Source organism: Spea bombifrons, chromosome 1, assembly GCF_027358695.1.
Source record: "Spea bombifrons isolate aSpeBom1 chromosome 1, aSpeBom1.2.pri, whole genome shotgun sequence".
NCBI lineage: Eukaryota > Metazoa > Chordata > Amphibia > Anura > Pelobatidae > Spea > Spea bombifrons.
In genome coordinates this window covers 85,458,617-85,486,205 of record NC_071087.1, presented here as the reverse complement: position 1 = coordinate 85,486,205, position 27,589 = coordinate 85,458,617, and the positions used below count along the sequence as shown (strand labels likewise).

The following is a 27,589-nucleotide window of genomic DNA, read 5'->3' as shown; positions in this document are numbered from 1 at the left end:
ACAACAAATTTGTCAAGCCCTGGTATATATATATATATATATATATATGTATGTTTGGGCCCAACCATCACAGTTCACAGATGGGATATGCATCATTTGTGTGTACAAGCGTACACAAAAGGAACACAATTTTACACTTGTTGCTGTCTACAAGAAAGTAGAAAAAAGATTTTAAAAAATATATATTCTTAAGAAAAGGGGATAATTATTTTTGACGAGAATATATGTACAAGTTTCTTCCATAAAGGTATGATCACAGAAAGAGATGTCTCCTTAATAATTTAGATAACACAATTTCTTACGTTCAGCGTCAGGTATAGTAAAGTACAATATGCTAAAGATACCAGCAAGTAAAAACGGAAGAAAATGTCGTCAGTGTAGCAATATGGTTAATATTTAACTATGTGTTTACTTTTCCTTTCGGAGATCGTTAGTCCAGCAAACGCAAGAGAACAGACTTTGGTGTTTGGAGACACAGCTACCATGCTCCACGGATGTATGAGTTATACAAAAATGACTAACTTGTAATGTTTACAATCAAGTGTCAATAGCACATCTTACATTTAGCTGTGTACTTCATATCACAGACTCCTGAACCATAGCCCATCACAGTTTGAATATAAGGAATCTTTATATCCTGTGAAAATGTATTTTCAAAGTGAAAGGTGAGTTTTGTTTTTTCGATTTTACGATGTCAAATCTTTAAATTTTTAATTGCATTATTTTGTCCAAGGCAGAGTAGCAGGATGGCGATATTTCTGTAATTCGCAATTGAAAGAACACTTCATGAATACTTTTTCAGTATAACTACTACTCTGAGGTGACTGATTCTCTCAGCCAGCTGCAAATACAGATATAAATGATATACAACTTTGTGGTTATGTTAGTAATTGTTTCAGTCAGATAATTCCAACCCAAAAATAATCATAACCTTTTAAACTCCAGCTGTTGTATACAACACCTCCTGCAATGGTCAGCCTGCCTAAGCCGACTTAAAATTGCACAGAGGTGAATTCACAAACCTGCATGTTTGGGTCTTTCAAATCTTCCCGTCACGTCTTATTGAATCCTAAAAGACTAAAGTTTCTACAATTTTTGCTTGTTCTAAGTCAATTTGCCTGTTAATCTACTGTACACATACCTATATTGCTACATTGATATGTTTTTACATTCTAAGTCCAAATTCTTATTTAAATACGACAATTTTCACATGCAGAATATGATGACACTATATCAATGTATAACTATGTAACACATCATGTTGTTATTTTTGAAGCTCTAAAGTTTGTTATGCTACCACAGTAACTTCAATAGTAGGCACGGAAACCAAAACCACCTTACAAAAATAGGTTTCTGAAAAGAAGACAAGGATTATTTTGTCTATTTTAATGCAAAATACACAATTGGAGTCAAAAATTTTGCTCTTTTCACGCATTCCTTAGATTGTTGTTATGTATTTTTGCATAGGATATGTGAAATTGCTAAACAAAAGCCTAACTGGTGTTCACCAATAACCCCTGAGTAAAGCAATAAAACACATGTACATACTAGTGATATTTTGGGGAAGCAACAGGGCCCAAAGGTGGAACAAATTAGTTTCCGTTTTCATGATTTACAGATTTCGGGCCCCTTTAACATTTGGTTTAGTAGAACAAACACTTAACACAAGCTCTAGTTTAAAAAAAAGTCTAAAAAATAAAAAAAAGCACAGGCACTTAAAACAAAGCAAGAATTCAGCGCACACCCAGTGAATAATATTTGGGATTCTGACATACTATATGGCCACATATTGTTTAGCCGCCACTATGTCAAAGTACCTCAGGTTTGGGGAGTCTTATCTAATTTTCCATGGATATTGCCTACCATGGAGCTGAATCAGTAGGAATGCTTTGCATTTTTAACCCAAAAGAGACACTCAAGCAATTGAAACCCTTCTCTAGACACCATTTATGAGGCTCCTGTGTGGCAGGTGGGGCTGGTCAACCCTAAGGTTTGGTCAGAACCTGCAAATATGCACAGCACAAAAAAATACACAAAAAGGGGAGCACACAACCTAAAACACACACATTCAGATTCCTGGGTTTCTGTAAGAATAATGACCAATAAATACAGCACCTAGCAATAATTCATGGGATTCCACATACTGACCTAATAGATCAGGGGTGTCCAAGTTTTTTCTGCAGTGGGCCACTTCATCAGAATTGTATACGTGCGCGGGCCGCACTCATTTTTCACTGTGACAAAAAATATGGCCTTTAATAAAATATGCAGATTTAAATAAAGTAAAATGACACAAAACCTTTACTCTTCCTCTCACTGATTTCTGGGCCTAGAAAGTTTTGCGACTACAAATTCAGGATTCCCTAGATTTATTCTAGGGATGAACTACAATGAAAATTCTGGACCAAAACATTCAGGGTTCACTTAGCCAAAACCGAAAATGGCCCCCACCTTTAAAAATAATAATAAAAACTCACATTTTTAATAAAAGTAGGTAACACACAACTGGACAAGATTAGCAATATGACTTGGCAACCAGTAAATGCTGGCAACCCAGGCAACCAGTAAATGCTGGTACCTAGGCATGATGGGACTGTGCTCGCTGTGATTGCTGTTAGCAATCACACTCCTATGATGCCAAGTCAGCCAGTACATGCTGGTACAGGGTGGCTGTAAGTGATGTGCAGACCCCATACTGCTGGCAGCATCACTACACAAGGGGGGCAGCTAGCTAGGTTTCAGCATGTACTGGCTGACTTGGCATGATAGGAGTGTGATTGCTAACAGAAGTCAGTCCCATCATGCCTAGGTTCCAGCACTTACACATCCATCCAGTCAATGCTGGAACCTAGGCATGATGGGACTGTGATTGCTGTTAGCAATCACACTCCTATCATGCCAAGTCAGCCAATACACGCTGGTACAGGGTGGCTGTAAGTGATGTGCAGACCCCATACCGCTGGCAGCATCAATACACAAGGGGGGCAGCTAGCCAGGTTTCAGCATGTACTGGCTGACTTGGCATGATAGGAGTGTGATTGCTAACAGCAATCACAGTCCCATCATGCCTAGGTTCCAGCACTTACACATCCATCCAGTAAATGCTGGAACCTAGGCATTATGGGACTGTGATTGCTGTTAGCAATCACACTCCTATCATGCCAAGTCAGCCAGTACATGCTGGTACAGGGTGGCTGTAAGTGCAGACCCCATACTTCTGGCAGCATCAATACAGAAGGAGGGCAGCTGGCCAGGTTTTTAGCATGTACTGGCTGACTTGGCATGATAGGAGTGTGATTGCTAACAGCAATCACAGTCCCATCATGCCTAGGTTCCAGCACTTACACATCCATGCTATCACACAGACACACACTCATTTATTCATATAATCATTCATTCACAGATTCATTCCCTCAATCACACACACTCATTCAAACACCCTCCCCACCCCCTTACCTGATCTGCAGCTCCTCGATGCCGCTTACAGACATCAGCAGGGGGCGCGGCCTCCCTCTGCCTTCTCTGCTAAAGCACAGAGGAAGTAGGATGTCACGTGAACTCCGCTTCCTCTGTGTGCAGTCCAGAAGACCCTCCCACAAGTAAGTAGCAGGGCTTGAGGTGCGGCTCCCGTAAGATCGGTTGCCCTGGCTGCCGATCTTACGCGGGCCGCACCTCGAGGTCTCGCGGGCCGCATTTGGCCCGCGGGCCGCATGTTGGACGCCCCTGTAATAGATCATAGGTATGAAAGGATAAAGAAAGAATGGAAGATTGCAGTGGTGGAACCACAGGGGTCGCGACTGTGACCGGGCCCTGGGGTTCTGCCAGTCAGGGGGGCCCAAGGGGCTGAGCGGTCGTTTTCAGCAACCGCTCGGCATCCTTCTGTCTTCTCTGCTCCCTGCTGCCACCCGACTGCAGTGGTGGGCAGCAGGGAGGCGTCTGTCTCAGGTGCCGGGCTTCAAGCTGAGCGCCGGCATATGACATCATATGCCGGCGCTCAGAAGTTAAGCCGCGCGCACTGCGGCAGAGAAGCAAGACAGAGGTCTCGCACTCCCACCACAGGACTTCAACACTGTAAGTAAACTACAAAGAGGTGGAGGGTAGATAGTGAGAAGGGGGGTAGGGAGAGGGTAGATAGTGAGAAGGGGGGTAGTGAGAGGGTAGATAGTGAGAAGGGGGTAGGGCGAGGGTAGATAGAAGGGAGGGAGAGGGGGTAGATAGTGTGAGAGGGGGGAATCTTACCAGATTCTCGCACCAGGGCCCTGAGGCTTCTAGTTACGTCCCTGTCTAGGACTATAAAATGCTTGATTAAAGAAAAGTGACAGATCTGCTTTAATTATAATCACAGCAAATAACAGACAAGCTGGAATAAGGATCTTTTGAAAGGACGCAATGTCATTGTATATCATTTTTTAAAAGTGAAAGTCTTAATTCTTTTGCAAGTAGGGATTGTTAATTACACAGAATGTCTATAGGACTCAGTTTATTATCCATTTTTAAGGGTCAGACCTGGCAAGAATTATGTATAGTTTACTTTGTTCACAGTTTAATCTGTAACTGCACCTTTTATGCCAGCAAGAATAATATACGAGAACCTGCATGTTTTAAAATTCTGAGAAGACAAAAAAGACATACAAGGGAAATTAACATTATTAGCATAGCAAAAGTAATTTTAGGTATCTAAATGCAATTACATGTGAAAATGGTCATATATTCTGCAATCCCAACCTGATGTTTTTTAATATGATTAGGGATATAATATGGTAATGCGGTTAGACATTCCAAGGTCTTATAACCCCTCATTGCAGTCCATACACACTATGAGGCTGTTCTTGGCTTTTTCTTCCAGCAGGTTTTGTCTTTAAGTATTTTTTGCTAAGAGTTTTATGGTGTCTTCACTTCCTTGTCTTAGGCTACAGGATATCATGTGACTTTCAAAAGCTTTTATATGATGATATAATAAAATTCTCAGGGGTGATTCTCAGGTTGATGCTGTTTATGTTTAAAACACCAGCCAGATAAGAATCTGAGAAAGGGCAGGGCTGCTTCAAGCCAGTTTTTCAAAGAAGCGTTATCACTTGACTATACCAGTTTTTGTTAATTGTAATATAGATTCCCCATCGTGATGTGTAACATAAAATACCGTATATTCCTGCGTATAAGACGACTTTTTAACCCCAGAAAATCTTCTCAAAAGTCGGGGGTCGTCTTATACGCCGGGTACTAACCGAGTACCGGGTACTTACCGAGTCGGAGGTTCCCACGAAGCCACCAATCTCTAGGGGAGGGGCGAGTGAAGAAGCCGCCTCCCCTGGGCCGGTCTTCAGGGCCGCGCCGAGGTAGGTGCAAGATGGTGATCTCCCCAATTAGCCCTGATCAGCAGGGCTGGTTGGGGAGATCACGACCTCCCTCTAACTAAACCAACATTAGGGAGCTCGAGGTCTGGCACTTCAGACCTCGGCTTCCCTGCTCCCTAATCACTACACGCCGGCTATTGATGCCGAGCACGGGGATGACGTCATGTCCCGGCGCTCGGCATTAATTGCCGGCGCGTAGTGATGAGGGAGCAGTAAAGCAGAGGTCTGAAGTGCCAGACCTCGCGCTCCCACAACTGGATGGAAGAAAGAAGATAGAAGATAAGGTACGAGATGGGGAGAAAGGGGTGTGAGTGCAGTGTATGTATGTTGGTGTGAGATGGTCAGTGTATTTGTGTGTTTGTAAGCTGGTGTTTATATATATGTGTGTATATACATACATGTGTATGTGTATACACACATATATATACACACACATGTGTATGTGTATACACACATATATACACACACGTGTATGTGTATACACATGTGTATACACATATATATACATGTGTGTGTATATATAGATATACACTTGTGTATATATATATATATATATATATATATATATATATATACACACATGTGTATACATATATATGTGTGTGTGTGTGTAAAGGCAGGGGTGTGTGGTGTGGGCAGTGTATAACTGTGTATGTATGGACAGGCGTATGTGTAGATAGATAGATATATATACGGGCAGTATAAGTCTGTATAACAACCAGCCAATCACCGGTAAGGTACATCGCTTGCCGTGATTGGCTGGTTGTTGTACGCTGGGTAGAGGGTTAGTCTTATACGGCGAGTATAGCCCAAACTCTATATTTGAACTGGAAAAGTTGGGGGTCGTCTTATACGCCCAGTCGTCTTATACACCGGAATATACGGTATTATTGCCAAACTAATTTTGAAGAACAATATCTTCATCACGCTGATCATCCATCCTGCCCATTCAAGGTATGCTCAATCCCTCATATCCCTCACATACACTTTAATGCATATGATGGCTAAACGTTAAAAAGAGATACTTGGAGTGATTTCTCAGAGCCCTGTCTATACATTTTAAATGATTCCCTGTCCCCCGGCTACTTGGCAAGAGATAAATTCATCTCTTGCCTAGAAATGCAAGGTACTTACTATCACCCAGCTCTAGCTTTGGCACACATACATGTTGAAGTGTGAGGGACTAATATTCTGCCACTGACCCCCAGCTTCAGGGGCTGTAATGGGACCTTGTGCCCCCTTTGATGCGGTCAAAAGTAGTGCAAAACTTCAATATGTATGCTTTGCTTTACATTGAATCACATTTTAAATTGGCCACAGACACACGAGAATCCAATGGGAGAGTAAATATCAGAAACAAAAGACAAACAGGAAACAACCAAAAAGACGTCCGTAATTACAAAATAATTATTCATTGCTAGCATGAAGTATGCAAATCCCCCTTGCTTGACATTTTATTAAAGACAAAAAGACAAACTTGATTTCAAATCTTTATTTGCAGATAATTCATACAGTTAATTAATCAAAAAGCTAAAGTTTTTAGGCTAGCTCTTTAGAAAGACAGCAGCTGATGTTTAAGTTCATTCAGACTGGTGAGCTGATGCCTTAGACCAACAACTTCCTCAATCAGAAGCCACATCGCACCCTTCGGTCATTGGACTCTGGGAATTCCTCTCCTGGTGTCTGATCTCTGTTGTGGGGATCTTTAGCGCAGGTATTTTAGCTGTAGCCTCCCACGTGAGGTGTCCATCAGACTCAGTAGTTGATTTTCCATATTCAATCTCCATGGTTGCAAAGGCCTCATGATACTCTTCCAGTTTCTTGGTTAGACTCATGTTCTCCAGTTGGTTTGTTCTTAACAGGGAATTTAGTTCTGAGTTCCCTTCAGCCCAGAAGTCCCTTTCCCTTGCAGAATTAGAGATCTTCATGTTCAGGTCGCTCACCTTCTTTTTCAGCCCATCAGAAACCTCTTCCATTCTAAAAAGTTTATCTGTCAGTGTTTGGATGGCGTTCTCTTTCATGTCCATACTCTCCTCCAGATGGGACAATCTCTCAGTCTTCTCGTCCAGGCAACATTCTAACAACTCCATCTCCTCTGTCAAATCGAAAATCACTGCCTGGAGTCTTCTGATCTCTTCATCCTGAGAGAAGGTGTCCTTCCTGGGGTCATCCCTGGAATGGTACTTTTTGAGTCCACATCTGGATTTTATTTTATTTTCAAGAGCCAATATTCTCTCTTCCGCACGTGACAGTGCACACTTTTGGTCAATGTCAATCTGCAGTAAGGTCTTCTGAATGTTTAAAACATAGCTCATGATATTCTCAGAAAGACCGGCAAGGTGAACATCATGTTCTCTCTGACCTTTACTTGATTTTGATAATCCAGACAAGGATTTGATACAAAGTATAATTATAATCGCAATGTTTAAAAAACCGCATAGATACAGCAGTCCCGTATCAGACGCTATATCCCACATCTTTGCTCCTGCCTCCTCCTCTGAGCAATTATTAGCCAGTGCGCTTCAGCTGGAATTCACACCCTACCTTTTGTCACAAAGCTAAAGACACCACAAAGCTGATGTCATCACAAAGCATGTGTCTGGTAATGATGCAGTAAACAAGATGCTTGCTGTCTCTGGGCTTATGCTGGGTGGAGTTTTCAACTATATCCATTTTAGATTTTAATCTTATTACTGATTTTATTATTAGATGTTTCATATTAAATTTGAAAAATGATCTCACAGGAGCAGAACATAAATAAAAGATTTAAAAGGAAACAATTGCACTGCATTTTAATGAGTATGATAGATGAGTGGCCCCTCAAGCAAATACCCCTTACCCCTTTCCTCAGCCTATTAAAGAATTTTCTTTCCTCTTTAGTCTATCTACAGTGGTTAAAATAGTGGTTTATCAAGCATGTGTCAGTTGGTCAGACACGCACGCGGAAGCACGCACACACACGTGCATACACACACTGTTTGAGACAGTGGCTGGTATTCTCCTGGTCCCTTCTCGATTTTCTACCCCTTCCCTCGACTTTCTTCTCTTATTCCTGTTATAGTAGAGCCCCAGATGCTTACCATATTTTACCTTGCAAATACCATATGATGACTTATAAATGCATTTCTAACTATTGCTTAGATGTTTTTAGTACACATCTCTAGCTCAGAAATAAAAAAAAACTTAACAAGCAAATCAGAAACAAAATGCAGAATTTTAAGTTTTTATTGAATCATTAGGTATATATGTACAAATGTTTACATTCGGTCACTGCACACAATGCACACACATAGATCCGATACATATAAGTAACTGTGCCAATGTTACTTCACATGTTGGCAGAGTGTGAAATCTGGCCCAGTGGAGAACATCATGTGTTTTATTTCTTCCACAAAGGTGCAGCCACATAAGCATCATTTAGTTTCTTTGGTAAAATTGACATATCTACATTTGGTAGTTATTACTTTTGACAGACATGGCAGTGGAGAGCTGGACATCTAGATCTGGACTCTGTTGACATCTCATTGTTGAAAGCTATTTGCAACAGCATCCCTGCCTGAAATCACAGAGCGGTTTTCAGCTCCCTCGAGTATGGCGCTTTGTGGTGGCCCTTCCAGCCTCACCCTAAACATGTCTATACCTATAGAACATGATTAGATTAGGGGATGCTGGCTGGTCGTGAGTTTACTGCATGCACAGTGGTAACCACGAGCCCTTAACAGATTCTCGCACCGGAGCCCTGAGGCTTCTAGTTACGCCCCTGGAAGATTGGCTACAAAGTGCTGCAGAGAGTGGCAGTACTGGACACAGTATACACATTGCCCGTCATCAGAACTTAGAGATCACATTACCCAGCATTGTTTCTATCTGAAATGAGTGCATAGCAGACCTTGTTATAGTGAACACTCAATTTGTAATGCACACAAAGATGCATCATCATGTTTTGAGGATGTTTGAGATATATATATACATCTCATTTGGCCTCCAGTATCATCTATATGTGGATGATAAGTACTTACGTACTCACTGAAATCCTCCACTTGCTCCCTATTACCTTTAGACTTAAGTTTAAAATCCTGGTACTAACATATAAGGCCCTCCATAACACTGCTCCTCCATACATCTCTTCCTTCATAAGCAAATTCTCTCTTACTTGATCCTTATGTTCTTCCCATGGGCTAAGGCTCTCCTCCTCACTTATCACCTCTTCCTTTCCCGTCTACAAGATTTCACTCGGGGTGCACCATATCTCTGGAATCTACTTCCACCGAACCTTCATCCTCCCTCCAAACATTTAAGAAACATCTCAAAACTCACTTCTTAAGAGAAGAATACCATCTTAGCTGCTAGAACTTCCTTGCCACTGATAAAACCACCACACTGTAAGGACCCGGGTCCATGATCAGATGGCTAGCACGACCCAGAGCGCCCAAAGATGGAGTTTAGGAGTTATTGCGCAGTAGCGGAGTTGGACAGGGCCTGATGCAGGGCGACCGCACTCTCCAGGGTGTCGAGCACCTAGGGTTGTGCAGCCACATACCAGCGCCCTGACATATCAGCGGATGTTATCCAGTTCAAAACAAAGTAATAACCTGCAGGCACCCTGGAGCAGGTATGAGACATAACATAACTTAGAAATGGGCAGGATGCTGCAGGCTGGGAGCGTGGAAGCTAAGCAAAGGATATAGCAGAAACATAGCAAGCAAGGGGGACAGAGCGAGCAAGATACAGAGAGAGCAAGGAGGACATAGCAAGGAACAGAGAGACCAAGAAAGAAACATAACCAGACAAGACATCCATAATACAGGGCACAAAAGGGAACATGACAGGACAATCATGACATAGAATAAAATACAGTATGTAGGTCTACTAAACGCCTAGGTGGTTTAATTAACATCTGTTGTATTGTGTCCCATGTAATTGGTATTCAATAACCATTAAAATGGATATTCACTTAAATCTCGCCTTTGTCTGTTCGTTATGTTTGTCACCCTATGTCCTCAAGATTGTAAGCTTGTGAGCAGGGCTCTCTCCTCCTAATGTATCGGTTTGTCTGTCAATTCTAGTCTTGTCATACCCCTTGAATATATATATATATTGTATTAAGCGCTGTATAAATTGTTGGCGCTATATAAATAAAAGATAATAATAATAATAATAGTCTCTGAGGATCAGTCAGCATATGAGGTTTCAAGTGTGGAGTGGTTTAAAGAACTTCCCTATACTAAGGGGCAGTCCAGTCCTCAAAGTTAATGCTGCATATTGTAGTGTCTTGTGCATAGTCTCTGAATCATTTTACTGCATTCATTTTATTGCACACATTTTTATTTGTTGGTGGTAGAAAAGACTGCTTCTGTGTCAGGTAGGATCTACTGATACCAAGAAGTTAAGTACAGTTCTGCAGTACTCCCACTTTAGTCCAGTGGTGAGAGTGGCTTCAGCTATTTACACAAGATGAACATTAATGATATGCTAGGATACATGTGATTGGCTAATCTTTTGACCATCAGTCCAGTTTCCCCCTTCATACCTGGTAGAATGACACTTTGCCTTATTGATCGCTTTGCTGTCAGGGAAAGAATGCCTATTTGATTTACATTTTCTTTGGGTTTTTTTTATCCTTTCCTCTATGATGTTTTAGCCGGCTTCATTTCATCAACTAACAGAAGTATAAACAATCTTGTGTCTCATGGGCATCCCGTCAAAGTTTATTTATGCTCTGATATTTTCTGTGTATGTTCTATTTCAATGAACTGTCAACTAGATTGTAAGCTTGCGAGCAGGGCTCTCTCCACCAAATGTATCGGTTTGTCTTAGTCTGTCAGTTCTCGTCTTGTCATATCCCTTGAATTTATGTATTGTATTAAGCGATGCGTAAACTGTTGGCGCTATATAAATAAAAGATAATAATAATAATAATAACTACAACACTGTACGGGAGAAAAAAAGTGATGTCACCTTTGCTCAGCTTATTTGTTTATCAGATAAGAATGCATGGTTTCTTTTGTTATCAGCTTCATTGTCACATGACATATCAGTAATTAAAAATAGTACTGGTAATTCCCCGAAGTAGTTAATAATACAACGTGTTGAGGGCAAAATGATAAACACATTGAGGAATATAAGAAACACAACATAACAAAAAAAACAATAAGAGCATTGTTAACTGCAACAATACACAAATCTGTCAAAACTACATATTCCTGGGCATAAAAAATTTTAATTTGTTGATAAGGCCTCATAATAAGCAGTACAGTGAAAAATGCTAGCAGTGGTCAACAAAGAAAAGAAGGTAATTGATCATTATTTTTTGCTTGCGTTATGCTTAACAGTGAGTTATAGCAGAGTTGCAGCGAAAAGCGGTATTAAAACAATATTAAGGAGATAGTTATGCCCTTTGTTATGAATAGTAAACGCAATCAAAGGAACACAGAACTCACTAGCTATTGAGTTATGTGTTATGTCTTATGTAGAAAGGCTGTTTTTTTTCCTTTGGCATTACATTAGTTTTGTTTTTTTAAGAATGCCAACAGATTGCATGGTGCTATTACAATAGAAAATGAACAACGGCATTAAGATATATACTGAAAATAGCAATTGCTTTTGCACACAAAACTACTGAAACTGTCAAAACAGTCTTACAAACATACATTAAAACATAGGTAAAACATAGGTAAACCCTAAACATGCAAATAAACACTACCACTAGGACTTGCTATGCTCAAAGTAGCATAGAATCTAAAACAATATTCTATATCACTGAACCATGTTCTAAGTAAAACCCTAAAAACATGTATGTGATTTTTGGGCAAAGTTTGAAAAGTTGGGCAAACACCATAAGCAACCATTTGGCAACCAATGTAATAATTAACATGAACTTTGCATTAGAATGCATTAGAAATGTGTCTGCAATTGCTATATTATGGCGAATGTTCATTACAGTTTGAATTTACATTACATTTTTCTTTTTGTAAACTTTTTTTTTTCCAGAGCAACAAAGGATAATGGCACTTGCAAAGACTCCATTGATATGGATTTGTTTCTCCATTGTTCACTTGTTCCTTCAGTAAGTAGAGACACTTGGAAGCTCAGAATAACTGGTTGGCATACCCAGGGTCTTCCCAAGGCTGCCCCTATGGATCGCTTCCACTCTTTATTATGAGGCAGGGAGGGGGACGTTGCTGCATTAAGGCGTGGGGCTAACCCTAACAAACTTAAAAGATTGAGTGGGCAGAACCTGGGCAAAGAGTGGATGTGATACAAACACTATTCTACCCGTCCATGGATTAACCACTAACCTCAGCAATAAGCAATGTTTTGATGAGTTGAAATCTGGAGAATTTTGATTTAGGAGTGGACTGGCAAAGAATTATAACCTTGAACATGAAAAAGGTACAAGAAAAGTTCTGAGCGCTTTTTATTGAGCTTGCCGACCCAACTGTGAGTGCTCAGGTATACCCCAGTGATGAGCGCCGCTGTGGACCTAACCTGGGGGCTCCAAAAAGACATCTTAGGGTACTTTGCATTCTCAGGCCCTGAGGATCAAGCTTTCCCCTTTCACAAGAACTCGCATGATCTAAGATAAAAGGTCGATAAGAAGAGGTGGCAAGATTATGTTAATTTTAAGGCAGAACATACGGATCATATACAAGACAGGCTGTGACACAGCACAGAACACAAAAATTGACAGCTTCACTAAGTATATACAGGCATATCACCTGTGTACATTAAATTGTATTAAACACACTACATTTTAGATGGAGATGCATTCGTAAGCAAATGTACTCTGATGTACTCTGATCCACTGATGGGAAACATAGTTCGTAAAAGCAGCAGCAATCATGACAAATAGTTCCATGGGCAATTAAAGTGGTATAACGGCAAGAATGACACCTGGGGATGGGGGGGGGCATCGGTCGAAAGGAATATCACAATAGTCCAAGAGTTCAGGGGGCCAGGAGAGAGGGGGTGTAGGGATTAGTCTTCCTCAAGCATATTAATGATCAAATTTGGGTTTTAAGCAAGTTGATGATTAGCCTGTAAGATTCTTGTCCCCTAATCAGAATCAGTTCCAAGAGGCCACAAACCATCCTTAACACAACACATTAGGCTTCAGGCTTTATCAATGGCGCCATTGTGTAAGTTCCTGGAGAAAGTCCATATAGAACAGAATGGTAGGAGAAAAACATCTTCTCCACTGAATATCTAAGCTCGTTTTTGAGCATGCATGATGTCTTTAAGGGGGAGGGTCCTTGGATGGCTAAATTTTACTCCCCTACCAAGGCATTCAATTTACCGACCAGGAGGCCTGTGATCAGCTCTGGATCTTGGGTAAATTATGGAAAGGTCCCAGGTATGTGTATAGAAGAAAAGTAAGGTTAGCTTGTGATGTGTAACACTAAAATAATCCCAAAACGAATGTGCATGCACATAACGTTCCTATAACATTCCTAAAGAGGATTTGGGAATGCACCCAGACCATTAGACTGGTAGAAAGCCATCTACAGATTTTTTAGGTCTCATTAGCAAGTTTGTGCAGTTGGGCCCGCTGTTGTTAAGCAAATAATGGTATGTGCATATCAGATGTAGATAACCATCTTTTCTTTTAAAATAGTGCCATAACATGCAATGAAACATTATTTTCTGTTTTTTTAGGTTCTTATCATTTTAGCATTGTCCTTTCTTGAAAAACGCACTAGGAAGACCTCAATAGATGATAAAATACAGCTCCTTGACAGACGATTTGGATTTGTCATGTGAGTGACTGAGATAATCGTGAATTATCACCAACTGATTCATCATTTATTTTTACTTTAATAATATTTTGTAAAGATGTATTTTTTTGTGAGAATGCAAAATTGTAAGCTCGCGAGCTGGGCTCTCACCACCTAATGTATCGGTTTGTCTTAGTCTGTCAGTTCTAGTCTTGTCATATCCCTTGAATATATGTATTGTAAGAGGCGCTGCGTAAATTGTTGGCGCTATATAAATAAGACATAATAATAATAATTTCTTTATATTAAACATACTTTAGTTCAATGTAGGCCATACCATATATATAAATGAGGTTGCCGCCCAACTTTTGAGTTCTCCACACCATTGACCTCACCACAATTAAGGCATACTCACCTAAATAGTCCCTCACCTTTGTTTCATCCCCCCATCAAATACCTAATAGATTGTAAACCTAGAAGGGCGAGACCATCTTTATCATCTGTGCCAGCATGCCCTATGTGTGTTCACATTATTGTTATTTTTACATATTTTTTAATTTTGTGGTTTTTTGTACACCTTCTCTAAACTACTACTAGATTATATTTTATTCATTTTTTTTAGGAATTAGCTAATGTTTTGTCTTCATTCGTCCAATTAAAGTTGTTCTATTTCATTTTTAATATATATATATTACAGCTCTTTTTATATTTTACAGAAATAATTATTATATGTATAAAATAATAAAGAAAAAAAAGAACACTTTCAAAGGTCTGTCACAGCGCCGATATAGAATATACTTACTAATTATTACTTAATAAGGTAATATGAAGTAATATAATCAAATATCATGTGCCTGTTATTTATAAATTGTGATGTATTTCTGAAATTATATGTTATAATTCTAAGGTCATCTAATTGATTGAATTTTATTATCAGACCCCTAGATCTTATAGGTACATTTAATAACAGATGGACCTATGGTTTTGCCTTTGGAGCTATAGCCAATAAGGTGATGTCCCTCTTTTCCGAGGAATATTTGCCTGCAGGTGTCCCTACATGGGCAAGAGGTGTGTGTGTCATTTTAGTTATTTTGATTTACTTTTATGTTTTTCTTCTTACTGGAGTTAATATTTACACATGTAATTTTAGGGTATTATGACTAGAGCATCTCTGGCTTTTGGAGAGGATCTGTTATGTTGTAATAAAGAACAGTTGCCGTAGATACATTATCTATCACACACACACACACACACACACACACACACACATATATATATATATATATATATATATATATATATATAATCTTCAAAACTGGAAATTCCCATAGAAAATAAATCACTACTCCATACAGTGGGTGGAAATAACTGTACCAGACAAATCTAAATTGAACCTTTTTTGAGCAATTTTAAAAAGGTGATATATACACCACACAACACTGCAATTGTGTACATTTCCTATAATTCATTGTGAAACAATTTAAAACTATAAAAACTGAAAAGATCAGGATTGCATTCAAAAAAGTAAAATAAAAGTAAGTGCTGTCATTAACGGAAAACTATGGCTTATTTTAATCAACCCTTGTAAAATATGTAAAAACATAATTTGTACCTCTTATGTTTAACCATTTCATTACTGTGGGTTAAACACACGTTTCATTATTGTGTAATCATAGATAGATAGATTTATTTAAATGAAATTGTTTTAATTGTTCTTTGCAGCACTCGGCCTTTTGCTCGGAGCCATAGAAGTTGGTCTGGCCTTCTACCCAATTTTCGCATGTCTCACTACAGATAATAAAATTATTGGATCGGTTACAGGATTTTTGTACAGTCTTACTTGGTGAGTTTGAATATAATTTAATGAATTAAAATGTCTGTATCAATTTAAGCATTATTATTTCAATATAACAATAAAAAATGAAAATGGAATTTTTTTTCTATACATCCAAGTTGTATTCCCCCTTTCTTATCATTCTGAATATATTTATTTGAGATTCCTCTTTCTTTTATAGGCTTATAGTCACACTCGTAGACATTGTGACATGCCCTCATGGAGATGTAAGTATGCCAAACTGAAGATGCATATTTATACAATAATTTGACAGAATCTGGATTTTGCTCCACTTGAATTTCCCGGTGAAACCCCTGCGACCCCTTCTTCCTGTTCCTGTCTCCTCGTATAAAACTGTTTAGAAAGGGCCCTTCCGCACCGCAATGATGGCACAGACTAGGTGTTAAAGTTGGGGGGTCCGGGGCAATTTTTCGCACCAGGGCCCGGTGGTTTCTAGTTATGCCTCTGAGCAGCACATTTATTTGCAATACTGGAACCCTCCTCTATAAAAACAGAAAGTGGTCGCCTGGTTAAAATCTGTGCTCCTGGTGACATTTGGTTATGAGCAGTAACCAGGGCTATGATAAGAATATACTCAGCTCACTCAATTTTATTTGGCAAAAAAAAACCTGAAAGAGATCTCTGCTCTCCACAACCAGCCCATTTAAACTATGGATGTAGGACTGTGCCTAGTCAGCATAGCTTCCATAGCATGATGTTCTCAGTCACTGGGTGATCTTAATAGGCAGCGCATAGGACAATGGCCGTGGAGTCGCCTTATCAGGCAGCTCCAAGAGTCATTCACTGACAAACATAGACAACTTTTGGTCACATGCACTTTACGGAAAGCCAGACTTGTTAATTATTACATTTACCACCTCAAAAGTTCAATGATATCCAGGCCCCTCTTTTGTAGTTTACTATAAAATCATTTTGTAATTGATACCTCTAATAAATATTAACATGTAGCGTAATTCAACAATTGTATTGCCTGAAGTGACACATTTTTTGTTCTTGTTTTGTTTCTGCAGAAGATAGGAGATTATGACAAGGTGATTTTTAATTGGCCATGCCTGCTGTGTCTCAGTTTCCTGTTGGGGAGATTTGTCCATGTATTTATAAAATCCATTAGAATCATGATGGGAGCAGATATCGCCTGTGTAAGTGCTATATAACAGATTTCATGCCTATGATAAATACATTCATTATCACACCTCCCTTTGTAAGCCCCCTGTGTGGTGTGCCAGAACGCTGTTTTATCTCATTGTTGTCTCTTAAGAAGGAACTACGAATGGGAATAACTGTATTATATTTTGTTTAAACATAAAGGAGGAAAAGCGATTTCTACCAATACACCAAGCTGAACACGTCAAAAGGCTCTTCAGAAAGCCTGTACAGTAAGAAAGCTGTTTGTCAGTCTATGTGTAACAAAAGCCTAATTCTATTGTAAATAATCAATTACTTCTATTAAATATGGCTCCTTTATATTTCTGTGTTAAACTAAACTCTACGTACATTTCTTTGGTGTTTTTAATGAGGTTCTTTGTCTTCTGAAGATGTTTAACTGTCTAGCTTGCGTCATATTCTTAACTATCTTACCATTGTGTCCTGGACGCTGTCTCTGTAGGTTGTCTGCGATAGTTGTGATTTTATGCGTTCATTTCATTAGTCCCGATGAGTTGTCTCGATTTCTATCTCCTTAGCAATATGGACTGTGAAAGACTAGTCAAGCCTAATGTTTTGTTATTGCAATTTTCTATTACAGTATTAAAATATTGAAGCCTTTTCTTAGCAAAGCATCAAGTTTCCCTAATCCTTAGTACTCCCTCCTTCCATGTACCATGCAGCTGATGTATGTATGTGCACATGTACCTGGTGCTGCTGCCTGACTGATAGCAGTCATATTCTGTAGCGCTGTACAATAGGTAGACGGGACATAACAAGTAGTAAAAGACATAATGATTTGATGTACAGAAACAACAGGTGAGGATGGACCTGCTCAACTGAGCTTACAATCTAGAGGGATACACAGCCATCCAAATGTTTCTTTTGCAGAAAAGAAGCTCACTGGGGTTGATCCTTCATAATGTATAGTGAAGTCCTCCTGCAAACCTACCAGCCAAGTCCCTCTTTAGTGAATAAAATGATTTCTGAAAAGAAAATGAGGCATAGGTGTCCCTTTAATGCATGTTTCAACTGTGTTTCTAGTGGTTTTCTGCCTGGGAAATACCTGGTAACATATTTGCATTAGCCTCTTGTTCCAGGTTACATATGTTTGCTTATAATTGTTTAATTTCACAATTCATGCATATTTTTTTTTGTTATTTTAGGGTGCAGAAAACCTGGTTTGAAAGAAAAATCTATGACTCGGATCCATGTTTTAAATTCCCAAGTAGGATGATTGGCACAACTGTCCTATCCTTGTTCTGTCTCTACGTTGTAAGTCAAATTCAGTGAAACTTTGAGTATATATATATATATATATATATATATATATAAATCACATGTTAACTGGACCAGGGGGTTGTGATAAGGCACCTCTTGAGTAGAATACACAATTTATTAACAAAATACAAAAAAAAATCAACAAATATTATGTTTTTAGAATTTCAGTGAGCGTCTAATTCAATATATTAATGTATAGACAATTATACTGTAAGCGCAGAGAAGGTATAAATGCTGAACCCCACTGGAGACTAAATTTACCCCTCCCAAGACACACACTCATTACACCAGGAATCCTGTCACCAAAGCTTTTCTTTGATCACTGGCTCAGGCAGACTAAAGCCTTGGATTTCAGCACTTACTGGAATATTGGATAGGATCAAATGTTGGACTGCTCATTGTTGAATATAACAAATTAGGTTATTCTTTTAACTTTTGTATGCGGTGCATATGCTGTATCTTCTATTTTTTAATTCTCAGCTATAGATGCATAATAACACCTTATCCGACTAGCTGTACACTTTTAAGTTTGAACACGCACTGAGGGTACCATACACAAAGCTATCTTAACAGTTGAAGGTATGGTCAAAGAGCACCTAACAATTTTTATAAAGATCCATGAAGATGTAATGGCATCTGGCAGCGATGTGGAAATATTTTGTGCCACATCCTTCTTTTATATCCCCTCAGTAGTGCCACAGATCAACCACAACAATCATAAATGTATAAAGATGCAGAGACATATAGGTAGGGCTTTAGCAGCTCATCATCCGGCTGATTTGGTACTGTTATATAGAAGCAAAACAATTTTGTGATATGCTCACATGCTCACAGCTTTTAGGATTTTGGAGTTTTTTGATCTAAAAACATGAGAAGAGTGAAGTTAAAATAATGCCACTTATTGGCCAACTGAGAGTTTGATCGCGAGCTTTCAAGTTGGTAGGTTCCTTCCTCAGGCATCAGTGAGGCTAAAACTGAATTCCCTAAATACAAAAGCAGAGCTTCAGAAAAAAAGGAAAATAAACACAGAGGTTCTGGAGAATTTTCTCAGCAGTAAAATAGCCAGGCATCCAGAGATCTAATAGATACAGTTCCTTCAGAGCATCTTTGATCAGTCTACTCCCTGGTTACAAGGGTCATAAAGTTTGACACATGCCAGATCCATGAAGGTGTCAAATGTTAGCAGAAGTAAGTCAGTTAACGACACTGGATGATTTACACGAAAAGCAGCCATTGACTTTGTGGTGCAAGTGTAAGCCTGGAATTGATTTTATCTGCGCAGTGGATGTGTGCAGATCCGCGTGAAAAAATGCTTGTAGTTTCCTCGAGATCCTGCGTAGGACTTCCATTTGCGGATTGTAGGTTAGAGCTAATGGTACTCCTCAGAAGTACACAAATCCCTTCTTTATGAAGGGATTTATATTATACTGGAGCAGGGAAGTCAATGTTTTAGCTCAAATCTACACACACAAAAAACGACCTATTTTATATAAAAGACCTACCTTTTTTGTGCTTTTTGTTCATAGTTTATCACCTTGGAATTTGGTGCATTTCACCTTGTTGTACAAGCATTGAATAGTTTAGAAGCGAATATGGCTCAGCTGGAACCTGATGTCACATGGTCAGGATATAACCAAACTGTTGCCTCCATGAAAGAATTCAATGGAGCATTAGAGGGTAAGAACATCTCTATTAAGTAATAATTTTATTATCTTTTCGAAAAATCACTTTATTATGTTGTGAACCCTGGCCAGGCAACACACCTTGTTGTAAAGTGTGTTAATAAATCTGCACAACACAATACTAGATATATATATATATCACAAACTATTCCTACTCATCCATATCTGAAAATGTTGTACATGATACAAATGACACAGAGTGAATCAGGGTGTTTTGTAGGCAAATTCCAACCAATGGTAAATTTACACAGAATTGCTAAACGTAACAAAATCAAATAAACTGTGTCTTGTCGTTCATCGCATCAGACAAATCACTCCATCCAGAACCATGAAATCAAGTTTTTTTTAATAGGGAAGTACACTTAAATGAGAAGAACGCTTTCACTGTTTTTGTTTTTCAATGCTTGTGTGACTATCCCTTCTTTAAAGGCGAACTCCCACCATACTTTTCCTTTGTTATTGTCCTATGGTTGTATACCATACCATGTCACATGAGTACTCTCCTACCTGTAATTCTCTGCTATTTGAGAAACTAGCATTTTCTAAACCTTCTAAACATCAAACATGTGACACAGGGTGGGACATAATCATGCAAATATTTGTGTCCCAAAGACCTGAATGGCACCAAACATCCTTACACTAGCCATGTATTGCCTCAAAAATGGCAAAGATGCACCTGTATTTGAGGCAAATCTGTGACTTTATTTATGATACTTTTGATGTTAGTTCACTACTGTGCTTTGTTGTCCAAAGTCTGGCTAGGAAAGACAACACTCAACTGTAGTGAACACTTGATTTAGTACATATAAATCACACATGACCCAGCAAATAGTTATAAAGGGCAAAATATTTAAAAAGTGGTCTCACCTGTGTAGCAACCAATAGAACGCCACGGTTAGCAGTTGTAAAACTTTGCAGTAAAATTGTTTTTTTTTATAAATATGCCTAGGATTTTTTTTTACTAGATTTGACTTGACAAGATTTAATGAGATGGAACTGAATGACTCTATTTTCTTTGTAGGTGTTTGGTTTTTCACAACATTTTTGGCGGGCTTTATTACTGTGTCATATATATTTCACATATTGGTCTGCTACAGGTAAGAACAATTTTATTTGAATTATAAATATATATTACAGTGCACTTAAAAGGCTTGTCTGCGCCATCTTTGCACCGAAATGGCTTGTCTGTGCACTCAAACGGCTTGCCTGCGCCATCTTTGTGCCCAAACAGCTTGAATGCTCCATCTTTGCCACAAAAACATGAGTAGAAGACACTGGTGGTGTGTAGGGGGGGTCTTCTGGGGAGGGGGACCCTGACGATTTGTACGGTAAGGGCCCCCAAAAATTCTGATGGCGTCCCTGTATGCAAAACTAACATTTAATACAGTATTATTAAAAGCAAGGTCTTAAAACACGCAATTACTTGGATTCATTATTTTGTTGCATGACAAAGTTGTTTGTCTTACTGTATTCTAAATGGAGTGACAACGTGTGGCTTTTTTCCAGTTTTATGCCAAAATGTCATCAATAAACTTTGACGTTCTCTCACTCACCTGATCTAATCTCATTGTATAAATATTCGACTAATTAGCCTATATAAGTCTGTACCCAATGGTAGAAATGCAGGTTTCCAGGTCATTAAGAGGTCATTGCCCCTGACTACAGCACAGAAATGACTGCACCTTACACGTGTTTTGTAAATCAATATACAATACAAGTATAGATTATCTCACTCTTCTATTCCTTTAGAAAGCACATGAAGCGCCTTTGGGTTGGAGAAAAAAGCTTTCTACCTGCAAAGTATCACAAACCTTCAGCCTCACAAAGTGTGGTATGTGCAGTGTTTTTCTCCTACCTATTCCAATAACATAAAATACCCTGCTATTGCGCACGAAGGCTGTTGTGATACAAATGCATAATGCTTGACATATTAGTGATGTTGACAGCCAAATTAGGTCACAAATCATATCTTCTAACGTTTGACAAGGCTGAAGATACACCTTTGATTTACCTTTGTGTCAAGGTAGAAGGGCTTTAGTAACTTTTTGTGGGACATTGTGACCTACCGACAGAGACAGCTGCCCCACCTGCCACGTCCATGGCTACCATCCTCATTGAGGAGCACCAGGATATAATATCATCAACAAAAAGGAACATCTGCCAGAGAGATGTGATTGTAAGATTTAACATATACTTGATGTTAGTGCTGATAATGGTTCTCCATCTTGGACAGTGGTAATTAACAGGTAACGTTCTACATGGTTTAAAATAGTCTTCCTCGTTCACTATTCTACCGGGCAAAGGCAAAACAGAGAATTATATGAGTTATAGTTTAATGTCTGCTGGAAGGCTTCCTGTTGTCTACAGACTGCCCCTAAATCATAGCATTGATAAAATTGGTAAATTGGTTTCGTCTTTCTCTGATGAACACAGGCTGCAATTGCAAGATATTCTGGCTGGCAAGTTGCTTATATTTTATGGGGTAAGTTTCTATTTTTATCTTTGATGGATTTAAGGGCATGAAGATGTGTTTTTTGATATATATGCTTGTGTTTTCTTCATACAGGGTACCTGATAATGCATATAGTGCAAACATTTCTAGGACTGGCTTTTGTGTATGCATTAGTTTTCCCAGTAAAACATGGGAAAGGAATTGCGATGTTGCAGGGTTTGGGATTATCCATGTAAGTATGTCCTATTTTAAAGTGAGATATTTAATGTAATCCTTACATGGAAAATACTAAGCCTTGTTATTTGACCTTTTTTATTTTAAAATATGCTAGGCTATTCGTCTTCATTGTTATTTTGTTTATAATCAGATATTTTTGTTTTTAGTCTTACAATTGCAATCGTCATTGCCTTAATGGTTCTACAAGTTATTTTGGCTACAACATTCTTCCTGCAGAAAAAGATTTATCCTGAAGATAAAGGGAAACCATTGGCTCTGAACAATAGGTGTGTTAACATTATGATTGTTGTTGTTTCATTGACATCTGAACAGGAACTAGTGGGTTGTATGGCATATCTACCGTAGATCTCAACTTTATAACCAGAATAGTCATCAAACAGTTAAACCGTGTTTTAAACTCCATGAACTCAAGAAATTCCACTACTCTGTTAGGCAGGTTTAGCCTTCTATAGCTCTCCCCGTGGATGTATTGGAAGGAACCTCATGATGGAGTCCACTACAAGCTTATCCTAGACAGCCACCTAGAATTTGTGCCTTGTGATCCAGGGCTATTACAAAGCAAGCAGCAGGACCAAACTGCCCCATGAAGTAATAAAGGGAAGAACACAGGGATATGGTGAGGGCAGTGCCAGGGAGAAAGGTGTGTGCAGGTCAGAGCCAACAAAGATAAAGACATCCACTAGACCACCATCTCCCTATTTCTGTGCTGAGAAATACGCACCTGTGAGTGGGACCAGAAATGTTTTATTCGGTATATATAAAAAAAAACTTAACTGAAGGGTGTATTTTTATGCGTTTGTACAGTATATTGGGAGGATGCTGTACCCTCATCCCTGGTGCCTACTTTCCATATGTGGTAGGGCTTGTCAGTTGTAAAATAATCCAGAAATGTAATGTTGCTTTTTCTTGTACAATATACCTGCATTTATATTACATTTTTTTTAGATTTGTATATCCATTCTTGCTACAAAAGCATATTCATTAAAATGTCTGTTTTACATGTCATAGCACCAACTAGAGAGATATATTTATACAGTAATGTGCAGTAAGTTTTAGGCAGGCTTCAACAATGCTATAAAGTAAGAATGATTAAAAAAAAAACAGACGTTTTTTTTAATTTTTATCATTTTTATCATTTAACAAAATGCAAAGTGAGTGAACAGAAGCCAAAGTCATTAAAAACTACAGTGTAGAAAAGAAAAAGGAGTCCTGGAAGTGATGGTGAGGCACCTGCTGAGTTCCCTAAAAAAACTGTGTGCAAGTGTACCTAGAAGAATTGATGCTGTTTTGAAGGCAAAGGGTGGTCACACCAAATATTGATGACATTTAGATTGTTCTTCTGTTCACTCACTTTGCATAAAAATAATCTATTAACAAGTCTATTTTTGAAAACATTTTACATTATTTCTTCACCCCTGCCTAAAACGTTTTAACAGTACTGTATGTATGGATTGTGTTACTTTATATACCGGTAACTTGAATCTGCAAAATTGATGGCTTTCATAGTGTATTGCTAAGACATTGATAAATTAACCCAAGAACTCAATGGTACCGCGCCTTAATTTTAAGAATTCTCCATTTACCACAGCTCTTATTATACTGGTTTATTTCACATAGAGATTAATTATAAAGTATACTGATTACTTTCTGTGAAGACCAAGGCTCTCAAGTTTATAATCAGAATAAAAAAAAAAATGTTGCATAAAACATAAAAAAAAGTCCATATTAAATTCAAGGGTTTACTACTCCATGTGGCCACCTGTTGAAACTTCTGAATACCTTTTGTCATTCCAGAAAAGCATTCCACAACTTTAACTATTTCTTCTTCTTCTACAATGTGATCCTGGGTTTGAGTGCCTGCTTAATGCGACTATTCTGTAGCTTGATTTTGGGAAGCTGGCTGATTGGAAGAATTGATAGAACAATACTGCAAAGAGGATACGAATCAGCTGACATGGGTAAGCTTTTACACCATATGTTCCAAAACATAGCACTGGGTACAGTATTTTATGTGTCAGATATAATGCAACATATGCTTATTTTGACTAGGGCCTCATCATAAATTTAAAGGGCAGAACAGCTAAATATGGGGGCACAGTGTTGTTAAGGGCTGTGTAGGTAAAGATCAGGAATTTTATTTTGTGAAGGTATGGGGAACCAGTGAATGGAAAGCAGATAAAGGACAATATGAAAGCATGCTTTCCAAAGGGCAAAGGAGAAGGGGGCAGTGAGTATTCTTTGCAATGCACCCGTATGAAGTTGATGGCATTGTGGTTGATTGGGTTCTTAAAATGGTGCAATGACCTTAGCAGGTGGGAATAGGGTGACTGGGATTGGGTTCAATGACCCCCAAACATAGAAGGAAATAGATGCAGATAGATAAGAGATGGAAGTGGGATTTTCAGGGATCTACTACCTTAAATCAGTTTGATTAGTAGTATAGAAGGTTGTAAGAAGGTAGAGGAATTCGTATGAGGCATGCTGATAGGAGAACATGTGGATTGCTAAGGGCTTGATATGAGAGGAAGTAGGAAAGAGGTAAGAAAATGAAAAGAAAATGAGAAGAAAAATAATAAAGCAGGAAACCATGATCACAAATAGGTGGCAGTGAGATAAAAAGACAAATTAAACTGAGTAATGAGTATGAGTGTTGCTGAACATAAGTCAGGATTTTTCATTAGTGACACCTAACCTGTGGAAGAAATCTGAAGTAAAATTGCAAAAATCTTTTAACATATTAATCATACTAAATGATGGACTCTCTCTATATAAGTATATAAAGAATTTATATGATCTGTAGGGAAATTATATGATTTGTGGGGAAAACTAAAAGGGGGATCATGATAAGACAAAATAAAAATGGCAAAAAAACTAGGGTGGGAAAAGTCTAGACATGAAAAGGAAACAAGTAAGCAATCCTTGCTTGTTTTAAAAGTGAGTTCACAATCACTATTATAGGTGATTAAATATTTATGGACACTGCTAGCACATGTACTGTCGACTTTGCCTACAGAGACAGTGAGATGAATTTCTACTGAATCCCGCCTGTTTTTGGGCAACGAATTTAGTTTTGTGGCTGTTCATTTTGTACCAAATTCAGAGGTCTTTTTTGAATTGGAACAACATTCCGGGGGTGTTCCCAAAAGTGTGAGGTCCCTGAAACCCTCTGGACTCACCTTTCATTATACATATTTAAAAATAAAGGTTCCCTGGGCTTGGGCAGGCAGACACTGCCACATCATAGGCACATGCAGCCCCATGGAGCAGGACCAAATTCACCCAATATTATATATTATAATGCATGGTTCTGTCACCAATATTTATTTATCAATGAAGAATAAGAGATGATATGATGAAGAAATTGACTTGCCCACAAACTACAAGTTTGGCTAGTAACATAAATGACCAACTGTGTTAATCAACTAAACTCTACAGAGGAACAGGGGAAAAAACTTATGCTGCAGTCCCTGTAATACACTACAGTAGTCACTACAGCTTCTCCAATCCATTCCAAAACACAGTCCATCCCACTTTACCTCATCCAGTGGCTTGTAATGGCAGCAGCTACACATGGCAACAAATTAACAAATCCAAATGAATTTTCGTCACTGTTGCAATTTGTTTACGTTAGTTTTGTCAGAGATCGAAATTTGTTTTTATTGATTCGTATGAACGCATGAAACATGAAAAATAAAGTTCATGCCAAAACAAATGCACAAGTCTAAAAGTAATAATTATGTTTCCATGTAGATACATTATAATGCAATACATTTGTGTTTAAGGTTACAACACCTGGATTGGAATGATATATGTGGATCACTATCACACTAATCCTTCCCTGCTGTGTTTTTGCAACATCCTCTTGACAAACAGTGCAGAGAAAAGACTCAGAGAATCCCAGGATTACTACAGTTTTTCCAACCCAACAGGTGTGTACTTTGTATCTGTTATAAAACGTCTCAATGGGATTATCCATTGTCATGATTTTTCTACATGTTTATCATTTTCTTTCTCCAGGGCCACGTAGACCAACTAGAGCCAGGACAAGATGGCTGCTATACTATACACTTCTGAAAAATCCTAGACTGATTATACAGAGGAAAGTCAAAGAACAGGGTGATGAAGACACAAAGAACATAGTGAGTCAAATCAGACTTATCCATGCTTCGGTGTTGGAAGCTGATATGAGAAACAACCAGGAAGGACCAATTGATATAAAATGTGTGGAAATAAAAGAAGGAAGAACATTATTTTATGATTAAACTCTGGAGCTCTGCAAAGAGATCAATAGTTCAAAAAGTCCTCTTATATAACAACATTTTCACATCAAAATGAATAGAAACTCAAGTCAACTGAACCCTGGACTTGGTGCAGTGTAACCAGAAGTTCTTTTAGACCTCTCCTACTCATGGAAGCTTTTAATGAAAGACTCAGGTGCCAAGCTGAGCTGAATTGGTTCATAACTAAGTCATGCATGGTTAGTTAAATTCTTAAGGATTATGAATGGTCCAAGAATTAGTGACTACTCCAATGTGTTAACATAGGAATATTAATTATATATGGACAACGAGTGGTCATTGAAAACTAACTTAAGAACCACTTCCCTGAATACTGGAACACCTAGGCTGCCATATGAGAAAGGCTTTGAAAGGTGTGTATTTACATGACATAAACTTTTTAAAAAACAAAGTCATTAGTTCATGGATTCATGCATTGTGTACACAATTGTGCAATATTCTAATGCTTTGTTAAAAGAACGAGCCCCATGGAAAAATAAGTATTTTTTGTATACAGTGATGTAATTTAGCATCAAAGAAAACTTGGTTTTGTTTCATTTTGTTCCAATAAACTTCCTTATTGGCAAACCTGTA

General features: G+C 38.5%; 1 protein-coding gene and 1 long non-coding RNA gene across 2 annotated transcripts; both read left to right on the top strand.

Moving 5' to 3' along the window:
* Positions 1-528: 528 nt before the first annotated feature.
* LOC128494179 (stimulated by retinoic acid gene 6 protein-like) lies at positions 529-27,589 on the top strand. Its single transcript, XM_053465792.1, has 18 exons — positions 529-665; positions 12,345-12,420; positions 14,010-14,110; positions 15,006-15,136; positions 15,791-15,911; positions 16,084-16,129; positions 16,934-17,062; positions 17,232-17,299; positions 18,233-18,341; positions 19,874-20,024; positions 21,051-21,126; positions 21,779-21,860; positions 22,463-22,511; positions 22,596-22,713; positions 22,865-22,984; positions 24,513-24,676; positions 26,501-26,647; positions 26,736-27,589. The coding sequence occupies exons 1-18, from the start codon at positions 646-648 to the stop codon at positions 26,978-26,980; spliced, it is 1,953 nt and encodes a 650-aa protein (XP_053321767.1). The 5' UTR covers positions 529-645; the 3' UTR covers positions 26,981-27,589.
* Positions 8,206-8,517, top strand: LOC128494260 (uncharacterized). The gene is made up of 2 exons (XR_008354213.1): positions 8,206-8,347; positions 8,427-8,517. It is a non-coding gene; the product is annotated as an uncharacterized LOC128494260 (long non-coding RNA).

Coding starts and splice junctions, on each gene's coding strand:
- LOC128494179 (XM_053465792.1), top strand. CDS start 646: ATGTATTTTCAAAGTGAAAG. Junction 16,130..16,933: donor TGACATGCCCTCATGGAGAT/GTAAGTATGCCA, acceptor TTGTTTCTGCAG/AAGATAGGAGATTATGACAA. Junction 22,714..22,864: donor CAGGGTTTGGGATTATCCAT/GTAAGTATGTCC, acceptor TTTTGTTTTTAG/TCTTACAATTGCAATCGTCA.